Below are 11,000 nucleotides of genomic sequence, written 5' to 3'. Positions count from 1 at the left end.
ATGGTTAAGACAATTAAATATACTGTAGTATTATTTTTTAAAAAAAGATGCAGTGAGATCCTTTTCTCTGCATTTGTACTGGTTCGTGTTGCTAGAGTAGCATTAAATTGTGCATTTAACAAAGATGAGCAATGACCGTTGTAAATGATAATGATGGATTGTATAAGGAATTTCAGAAATGCTAAGAGGGACAACTACATAAACCTTCCAATAAGGTTTATATTTATATTTCCAAAGAAATATACATTTTGATGGATTCTAGCCAAAGAGTGGTAATATACAGTCTGGTTGCACTTCAGTTAGTAGCTTAAAAACAGGACTCTCCAATGATGCTGGCTACTGTCTTTCAGGGAAATACAAAGAACTGTGGCAATTTGTGAGACAAGTATCTGAACCAGTATCTCAGAGAATAAATCAGATGCAAAGCTAACAGGTATAATGCTACTGTATCATTTCCCAGTACTCTACCCTTGCTCCCATCACATTAAAATTGAAATCTTAAAACAATTTACGGACTGATCAAGAAACTGATTCTAACTCTGGGGAAAAAAAATTGTCCCTCAAACATTTTCTGTAACCTGAGCACAATGGAGCTGATCCACTGTTTTTATGACTGTTATGTCATGATTTTAAAAGATCTCTGAATTAATTGTTTAACTTCCATATTTTCAATTCACACAACATGAACAGATTAAAGTAGTAATTCCTTTTTGAAAACAAAAGTCCAGCTTAAGCCTCTTCAAAAGGCAGGCCTTATCAATGCTTTGATCTTCTGCATGCCCCTTTCCACACTAGATTAAATATTAATGAGAGCCTGAAATCTATTAATAAATTGCCAACACATGCTAAAATATCTCAGCCTCAAGGGCTTTATGCACTGCTGAATATCAAAACAACATTCTAAGGAAACTTATTATAAATCTTGCTTCCTTCAAAGTCCTTTTCCCAGTCTGTTTCTAATAAGGCCACAAATCTAGTCTATTTGTACGCTGTTTTCCTCCTCCTCCTGATCCCTTCTCCCTTTCTCCATCTCCCCCTAAACTAAAGCCAGAGCAGAGCAGCAGGAGTACAGTCTGTTTTCACAGCCACAAAATCAGCAGGCTGGTGATGGAGAGTTCACAACACATGAAAGGAAAATCATGTAGAAACACATGCATCTGAGACAGTCATAAAGTCATAACTAATTAAGATTTCAGTGTTTGGCTTGCTAGTGAAGGAGGCTAGGACTCATGGCTCAGACAAAAACGGGACACCAGAGGTCAAATGGTATCATCCTGCTTTTTCATCAAGAGGAAAGAGGAGACTTTAAATTGTATTTGTAGCAAACCTCATTGGTTGTAGAGGACAGGTTTCCTATATACAAACAAATTAAAGACAGTAATAAAAATATGCCAACGCTCTTGTGTGCTATTTAAAGCTACGGCCATCTAGCCGTAGGAAGTCCCATATTTATGCTATTCTCCTTCAGACTTCCTCTTGGGCTTAGCAGTGGGCTTCCTGGGTAATCTGCATGCCAAATAACGCCAAGTGGCTGGAAACTGAAGAGTCAATGTGAGGGCAAATTAAAAAAAAATCAGAAAACCATTCTTTCCTTTGATGTAAATCAAAGCAGAACATATTTAAAATAAAACCCTTCAATGCCTGATTTAGCTGGGTTTATTTATTTTACATCAATTTGGTGTTCCAGTCTTTTTCAATGGTTCAATATTTCTAATGTCTCTAGATGGTTTTGGGTTACAGGAAACTCTGGTCACTCAAATTCAGGCATACAGATGGAAATGGGACCCAAATATCTCACAGATTATTTCAGTAGCACAGAGTGTATTCTCTGAATAAATAAATCAATTCCCAAACAATTGACTTACACTGAAAGCTGCCATCACCTCCCTGCTGTCATTTTCCAGAAGACGGAGCTGCCCTCTGAGCTGTCTTTGGAGTCTGGGATCTGGGCATCCACTCTTTCGTCTTACCATTGTTAACTTCAAGGAGATATCTGGAGAAGGATATCCATTTACAGTGCTACAAGTTTTGAGCATCAGCTCTGGAGAACCAGAAAATCCCTCAAAATCATAGAATCCACATTAAGAACTATTTTTTCAGCTTCAGAGAGAGACACACAGAAAATTGACCTACTGCATGTTTCTTTTTCATTTTTATTATCCAGTAGAGATAGTACCCTAGCATACTTAGATTTTACACTAGATTTTCTCGGTTGCATAACAAAGGCTACAGCTATACAAAGGAGAGTGATGTGAAAGTCTGTAGAAATTTTGGGACTGACCCACCTGGGGATGGAGAAGAGAGAAGAGGAAAAAAGCAAGCAGGTTGGTAATTTGTCAAATTAGACAGCTCTACGGACATTGAGAATATGCCCAGATTTCCAGATATCCCATGCATATTTTTAAAAAATCGAGGCAAAAAGATACTGGAATTGCAAAAACAAAACAAAAAACCCCACCAACATAGATAGTTCAGCGTGTTACAACAACTCTGCATGCTAATCTTAAATTCATGGTTATCTGACATGTCACCCCCACTACTTCAGAAGGCTTCTATAAATTGAATATTGAAAAAGCTGTTTCTCAGCTAAGTCGGTTGAGCAGTACCAACCAAAATAAATGGTCCAGCTAAGCTAGATACCTGTTCTCAGATCTTGACATCTGTTTATGAGAAGTTTTTACTACAGCTAAGTGTACAGTTTCAGCTAGATTCTCTCAGATAAAGAGCATCTTTGATAAAGCTGCTTTCATTCTGCATGTCTGTTAATTTAACTCAATAACAGTAAATCATATTCATAAATTTTCAGATACCCAGATGGGCACATATAAGCCAATAATACCCACTCAGGAAGAATTCCAATTGCAAATGTGTAAATAAGTCACGCTTCCAGCAATAAATGGGATTGTTGTATATCCTAAAATATGCCAGCTCCTCTGAGTTTCACCTTGTAATCAGGTAAAATAGATATTTTTCACATTCTAGTCTAATAAGCTGCATCTTTATCTGTTTCAGAGGGCTTCCTATGTATGTCTCCAGGAGTTTTATGATGACTTGTGCCTAAATTACTCATTACTTTAACGCCAAGAAGGGTGGCTCAGAAATATAAAGCAGTGTTACTGAGTTACAACACCTCTTTGTTTAAGCTGTGGTCATATGATCGATTGTTCGTACAAAGAACACAAACTAGTCTTTGAATGTTACTTGGATCACTGTTAGGTAACAATATTGTTGACCTTTTCATTTTACCTGCAGCCATAAAAGATACTGGCACAAGAGAAGACTATTACTTAAAAATTTAAATGTTTGTTTTACATAATCAAATTGACTCCAAGTTAAATTGTGTTTCTACTGTTATATATTTAAGTCTTATATAAAGTTAATATTACTGAAATAATAACTACATTGAATTAAAACAACTGAAATATGGCTGCTTCTGCCAAAAGAACTATTAGTAATGTCTTATGGAAATGAAACATGGTCCAAAAACCCACCTTACCTATGTTAATCTTCCTGTCTGCTTCTGTGAGCTCTGATCCATACCCCCATTTAAGGAGAACCCAAATTTTGTACGGAGTGAGACAAAGAGGTACATAAGCACAAATAATTTAACTACCGATAACCACATGCCTGGGGGAGACTGTCTACCACTGATGTGATTTGTCAGGTCAAGCCAGAAAGCAGAGTGCATCCCAGTGTTGTTTTTTGATAGTTATTTCTCTTCCTCCACAAGCAAGAGAAGGGAAACGTGACTAGACCCTCAATGCACAGAGCAGGCCATGAGCACTCCAGAAGGGAAGCCTGCTGTACCTACTTACTGGAAAACTGCACTCAATTGCAACTTCATTGAAAATCCAGCATTAAAAAAAATAATTTAAGACTTGGAAAGGCCACAAACTTAAAAAAATAAGCCATTTGAAGAATTGAAACCTATACATAAAATAAGCAATTAACTTTTTATTTGCTTTTCTTTTTTTTATTAGCCATTACAATATAGTCCATAAATTGTTTCTGACTTTTACAGAAGTTAATAAGTTAATTCTCTCTTTTTATGAGAGATTCTCAACAAATCTTATGTAGCTTCACAGGTACCATGAAGTACGTTATAAAGTTACAGGAGTGACAACTGCAAATGTTGTTGACGTAGTTGTCTCAATTGAAAAAAAAAGTAAGCAATGAGAAAAGCTTTATATTTTTAAAATATGATGGAAGAAAATGTCTTACCAGTTGGAAAAGTCTCTGCTTGACTGGGAAGGGTCCTTGAACTGACATTTGTGCATTTTTCACTTTGAGAACACTCTATTATGATAAATGAAAGGAATGGTTAAGTGTATTTTCTAAGTCCATATAAATCACACTGGGGAAAAAAAACAACAACAAAAACAAACAAACAAAACCGAAAAAAAAGCAAAACCAACCAACCAAACAAAAAAACCCGAAACAAAAAAAACCACCCCAACTTTGAAAGCATCTGATGCATTGGATAATTACTAAAAGAAAATAACTATTTTTTCCCCTTCCTGCTATATAATTCCCAAAACGCCCAAAAAGTATCTGAAGATCATGTCTCTCCTACTGGGGAGGAAGTTAAATCTTGATTTCATCATTTTGCTGTGAAGCTTCAAGATGATGGAGAATTGGTGGAAAGATAGCCTCTCACGAAACTGAAGTCCCATTTGGGAGGGAGCGAGGGTCAGACTTCATTTTCTCTTCCCTTGCATCTATACTAAAAAGTGGCCTCCACTGAAGCTTCAGTGGTATAAATTGGCAATGACATGAGTGCCTTGTACCAATTTGTACATGGAGAGAAATAATCCTTCTCTTTGTTACAAGCTTAATACTTGGGAGGGGGTAATGTAAAAACAAGTGATTTGAAGTTTTAGAAAAATAATACAAAATAAGTATATTTTATGTTAATAATAATCTGCTTTTTTCTTTTTCGGCCCGTATTTCTTCCAGTCCTTTTGGAAATGATACATTTTCATGCTGAAGAAACACTCCAACCAATTCCATTTTCTCAAGGTTCCCTTGACAAAAATCAATGAAGACAAGGCTTAATATTTCTAAGAATAAAAGTGGGAGAAATAGATCTTCAATTTTTAAAAGAAAACTTCTGAGGCAATTTTCATGTATCCTAAGACATTTTCCTCTGCAGCTCTGCTTTTAAGAAAAAACTTGTAACATAATAGGACATGGTAATTTCTAAGTCTTCTGCATCTTCCCTCAGGTGCGTCTGTTAACGTTACATGAACAAAGTCATGCAAATAAATAAGGATACATAAACACAGAATTTTCCTACTTCAGAAAAAAAAGGCAGTAAGCAATAAAAACATCATCTTTAAAGCCACTTATTAGCGTATACCAAAATCAGAAATTTCAGTTCCCAAGCACTGGGTTTTGTTGGGTTTTGGTTGGTGTTTGACAGGGGTGTTGGGGTTTTTTTGTTTGACTTTTTTAATCTGGAGTCAATGATATTTGTTTCTTAAACAGAAATTTGATAGTAAGCTCACTGCAGTGTAGGCTGACTGTGTTTAAGGAACATTATAAATTTAAGTTCCCCACAACTTCTGGGACCATACTTAGTTGTAGTTCTGCTTTTTCTTGTTTTAGTCAGAAGTACAAACAGAGCAATTGTCAAAACTTTGACAACATGTTATCAATCGCTTTGATCATCATTTAACAGTTGATAAGGACAATTAGCCTATGGTTTTGGTATATGAACTTGCTGTTACTATTATTTTGGTACTACCAGTTATGGACTTTCCTTGAAAGGTATTTATCAAGACATGAATAGCAAGAAGGTAATATTTTATTTAAAAACTAAACCTAATTTCTACGACTTTTAGGACAAAGCAAAAACTCTGAGCAAGCATTTTATTACTCATGGGAGTTTAATTACAAATAATAGTTTGCTATTAAATTTGAGCAAAAGCGTAAGAGTTACTATAAATACCTTTTAAACATTGAGACTGTTTAAAGTGCTATAATTAGATTCAAAGACTTAACATGAACTCCATACCCCATTCCTAATTAATGGGATGACTTGCATACTTCTTGGCAAGCTGAAGAGAAACTTTATACTGCCCTGGGATTGTACCCCATATTCTTTGATGTCAGCAGAGTTGCAATTGTGAACAGAAAGACGTTGTCTAAGCCATAGGACATATAATTTAAAATGAAATAGTTTTTCTATGATTGCTTGAAATTCAGAAAGCTCTCGGGCCTACTATAAAGTAAGTCTGGCCACTGATTTTGAGACACAGCCACCTATGCCACTCCACCCTTCCACCCAAAAAGTGTTTCCGACTTGCATGTTTTTACTGCATGAAGTATGTTTTCATTTGCAGAAAAATAAAGATAATATTACACCTTTTGATGAAAAACAGAAATCTGAGAATTTTATTAAAATAGAAACATGCAGTCTAACTCATCTTTGATTCTGAATCTTAGACACTATAGCAAATAGTGCTAGACAAAGAACTTATATTTCAGTATTCTGGCTCTTGGGTTTGGATCATTTTCATCTCAGCTTATCTTAACTAATAGAGAATCCATTTGTCTGCCGAAAGTGAACGTCAATTTAGATCGTTTAAGAGTCCAATCTATGCAGCATTGCCATGCTGTTTCTTTTGTTTAACAGTTGTAGATGTATTTCAAAGAAAAGCTCATCTGTAAAACACATGACAGTTCTTTGCTTGTGCACAGCAAGCAATGTTTAAAGAACACAGTAATTTAAACGCGAAGAAAAGTCAAGAGCAGAGTGACCAGGATATATTGATTGAGGTCTTACCTATTTGTTCTTGCAACGTGTCCATCCTGACTCCATCCCTGACAGTGCTGATGGCAGCATTGGCCTCCGCACGTTTCCAGTCAGACCTGCACCTTCCCTGCTCCATTTCTTTCCTCTCCAAGTTCCTGTCTTGCTTTCTCTCTAGACTAGGGATGATGGCGTTAGCGCTGAGCACGGACTCGCTGCCTGCCGCTGCCAAACTCTCCATAATCTGCAATTCCTCACAGTAATGCAGTTAGCATTATCAACAATCTGAGAGAAAATTCAATAATATATTTTTTTAAAAAGTCAGAATACATGCACATATTCAAGAGCTGTCCCACTCCCGCAGGAGTTATTTTTTAATTATAATTTATATTAAAGTATTTGCTTTAGACTTCTTTGAGAAGAATTGTTGTATAACACCCAGAAATTCATCCCAGAAAAAGCTCCTGCAATCAGGTGGCATCACTGCTTTAGCAACAAAGCAATAGATTTGCCTAATAGCAACAATCCAGGGCCTGAAGTGAAATGTACTTGTGCCCACTGCTAATTATTCATTCTTGGCCAGCTGTAATGCAGAGCCTCCAAGGGATAGCATCATTCACATTAACAGAGGCAATGCAGGGGAAAAACATCATTTTCTAAAGGTGACGAGAATGGAACAGGCACGGCATGCTTAATTCAAACAAGCAGGAAGGTTTTTATAAATCCAACTTTTTTTATAAATTAGCCAATGTATCCGCAAAGGACGTGACTCATGTAGCCAGCACATGCCCCACTGATATTTAGACCCTTTTCCTCAGCGGGCTCTCACGTGCCTCTTTAATTGATTTCATAAAGCCACAGGATAGGTTTTGCTTTAGTCCTGTCACTTGGACTTCATCCAAATTACTCCAGCCATACTCATTAACGAGCTGCATTCATTATGAGTACACAAACTTGTAATCTTTGCAAAATCACCTCTCTCATTTGATTTCTAGCAAAAATTGGTTAAAACTGAAGGTGTTGAGGGAAGATTACTTTTGCTCTGCCAAAACCTCAGACTAGTGCCTGGTCACCTAGTATCCCCTTACGATCTGCCTTCAGACTGGTCTGGAAATTTCTCCCTTCTCTGTTCTCCATGCAATGGGATATCCCAAAGGACATTGTTTTGGCCTGCTCCTTCACATAGGTGCCTTCCAACACTTCTCACCCTCCAAGCTTCATGACATAAATCTCTAAACCTGAGCAAACTGGGCGCCAACATGAACAGCAGCAACAGCTCCTAGCTGTCTGCCATGGTGGGCAGGTACGCCCGAGAAGGCAGGGATCTGTTTACACAACTTTCACACTCTGTTTTGCAGACATTGAGACCTTTAGCCCATGGAGCACTTGAATAAGCAGTAAACTATATATAGACAGAAGCATGTTATGCAATTATAAAAAATTAATGAGGTATACATACAGGTGGTATGACCAGCTCAGAGAATTAAACCATAACCATACCTACCACAAGAGCATAAGTTAATGAAGTATGCAGAAATCTAGGCTGGATATTGTTTTAAGGTTTTCATTGTCCCATTTTGCCATTTATTTGAAAGTGCCTATCAGAGTGGTGAGGCTGATTTTGAAAAGATCCTTTGTGGTGTAGCTTCGCAGTTCTCCATATAAAGTTATGTGGATAAATTCATATATACCTATGAAACATAGATAGTAACTCAAACACAAGTGATTTTGATGCCTTTTCTCAGAAAAGAGTATTTCCACTAACATACTTAGTTAACATTGTAGTTCTGACTTCAGATCTCAGTTTCTCTTGCTAACTTCCCTGGAAAACTGCTTAGCAGACTTGATGACCTAGTTATAAATGATTAAAAATAAAGGCCTGCCAGAGACCAAACTCACTTTGCTAGGGATATGCTTTTCCATTTATTTAGCTGATCTTTTCTTTAAAGTAATGACAGTAGCTAGCACCATTCTTCTCAGTACTGTACCAGTATTATATGTAATGCATTGTAATTTTCACACTTAAGAATTAAACACTCTTCTGCATGTATTTTGTAAATACTGCTGTGTCCTGTTGATGAAGATGTAAACATTGTGATATTAAGGATAATTAAATTCCAAAGGTGGTTGTTTAAATTATGTTGTTCTATGAATCCAAAACCAGTTGTTATTTTTAGATCAGGATTATCCTTAATCCCAGAAATGAAATTCAGTGTTCAGAATTTTTTTTTTTTTCCATCAGCTCCTATCTACAAGCAGAAATATCATCCTCCACAAAATTTAGGAAAACAAATATACTGTGACTTGAATTCTTAGAATTCAGTTGAGTTGGAGAAAAGATATTGATTAACTTTTCATGTCTTCTGCATCAGTGCAGGTTGGTAAGGGTAACATACACAAACATACATGCAGGTTGTGAATGAACCTATAAAGCATGGTGCTGCAAGAGCAAGTAGGACATCTGAACAAATCAAAATGGATATGATCTGCTTAAGAACATTCAGTCATAGTATCCCAGAGCCTAAGCCAAGGGAAAAAAAATCAGAATGAGTGAAAGAAAAGCAAAAATAGTATGTCCTTATCAATGTTTTCTCTTGGCTCTTCCAAGATACACAGAATGAAAATTAAAATCTCAAAAACATTTTTAACAGTCATGCTCTCCTCTACAGATTCCTTTCCCATCTTTAATGTTTGCCTTAACTATCAAATGTCAACTCATGCAGCTCTGTATAAGCACTGAGAACAAGATAGTAAATAACTTCCCTGTAGCTAGGCACCTAGTCTACCTAGGCCCTTTTAATGTTTATTTAGCATCTAAATGTATCCTAAGTGATACAAATTTGGTCCCAAAGGACAAAGATTTCATAGAACTTTGCACCACATCTCTATCCTTCTACTATTCACCTTTGACTATCATACACGTACCCCAAGGTACCCAAGCAATGCTGTGGTATAATCACCATATTTATTATACTGATGCTTTCTCATCAATTAAACCATTCCAGTACAAATTAAAACAGATTCAGAGGCACCAAACCAGAGAAAAACATTCATCCATTACAAAACAGATTTAGAGAATATTAAACTTCGGTGCTTGAGTCACTCTCATCATTAGAGATTTTTCATAAACCTATAATGCTAACTTACCATTATACTTACTAGCAACTAGCTATTGTTGATAGCAACAAACACAAAACGAAGAAGTGGATTAAAGATCTAACACTCAGCTTGTAAAGTAAGTTTGTCTTCTATAACTACTTCTTACAATCCACATTTATGAAAAACAGAAAGCATTTTATTTATAATTTCGACAAAATTATTTTACCTCATACTCTTTGAGGCTTGACCAAGAAATTCCTATTTCGTGCAGGACATTGGCCATAAACCTTAATGATCTTCCCATTTTACCAAACCAGGAGCCAACCTCTATTCAAAAGCCATGCAGGCAAGAAGTGGCACTCCTCGTTGATTTGGGAATCTCACTTTCTAAGGCAGGCACTCACAGTGGGGATGAGCGGTGAGAGAGGGGAGGCAGGTGCTGGACAGCTCAACAACTCCTGCAGGAGTGCACCAGGTTCCCTGGTGTCATCCCTCCCCGTGGCCTGAGCTCCCTGGACATGCTGCCCCGCACAGAGCCATTGGTAGCACCTGTCCAGGCTTACGAGGCTCAGAAGGTCACTCCGCTTTCTCCTTGCCTTCTCACAGGGCAAGGAAAAGTCTGTATTCAACAGCTGTTGAACACGAGGTGGAAATAAGACACTTTTTTCCTACTGGAAGTTAAATAGAACATTCCATTATCATGCTTTTCCCTCTGTTGCTGCTTCCTTTTCATTGAGTGCTTCTATCTCCGTTTTCAAAACACAGCTAACCAGAAGAAAAAACATATAGCTTGACATTTTCCATTTCCCTAATTATGCAGGTTGAGTGTTGGTTTTTTCCCCTGCCTTTTGTTGTTGTTTTAAGAGGAGTTGTGGATGACAGGAACACTTTCTCTCCCCACAACTCCTTCCCATTAAAGGGGGTTGAAGAAGAAAAATAATACCATCCACTGAACAGGTTCTGCCTCTCTCTTTAAAGGTGTATTTTTAAGTATGAGAATAGTATATGAAAATGGGTTATAATCGAACTAGTTGCCTAAAACCTGCATGCAATACAGTATCTCTCTTTCATTCATCATCTTCCCTCTAGGAGGCTCAGGACAACTTATTAACATCTATCTGCCGGTCACGAGCGGTGTTCCCCAGGG

At 37.0% G+C, this 11,000-nt stretch overlaps 1 protein-coding gene across 1 annotated transcript in view; it reads right to left on the bottom strand.

Moving 5' to 3' along the window:
* The window catches only part of SH3TC1 (SH3 domain and tetratricopeptide repeats 1), a 28,173-nt gene extending 19,326 nt beyond the window's left edge, over positions 1 to 8,847 (bottom strand). Inside the window, exons 1-4 of the mRNA XM_009584120.1 lie at positions 8,743 to 8,847; positions 6,788 to 6,998; positions 4,222 to 4,296; positions 1,866 to 1,993 (exon numbers count right to left, since the gene is read on the bottom strand). Of these exons, the coding sequence (XP_009582415.1) occupies positions 1,866 to 1,993; positions 4,222 to 4,296; positions 6,788 to 6,998; positions 8,743 to 8,847 (519 nt within the window). The remainder of the gene's footprint in view (positions 1 to 1,865; positions 1,994 to 4,221; positions 4,297 to 6,787; positions 6,999 to 8,742) is intronic.
* Between the last annotated feature and the right edge of the window lie 2,153 nt (positions 8,848 to 11,000).

Source organism: Fulmarus glacialis, unplaced genomic scaffold, assembly GCF_000690835.1.
Source record: "Fulmarus glacialis isolate BGI_N327 unplaced genomic scaffold, ASM69083v1 scaffold11238, whole genome shotgun sequence".
In the NCBI taxonomy this organism is placed as follows: Eukaryota; Metazoa; Chordata; class Aves; order Procellariiformes; family Procellariidae; genus Fulmarus; species Fulmarus glacialis.
The sequence above is the reverse complement of the archived record's forward strand: the minus strand, read 5'-3'. Positions and strand labels throughout refer to the sequence as shown.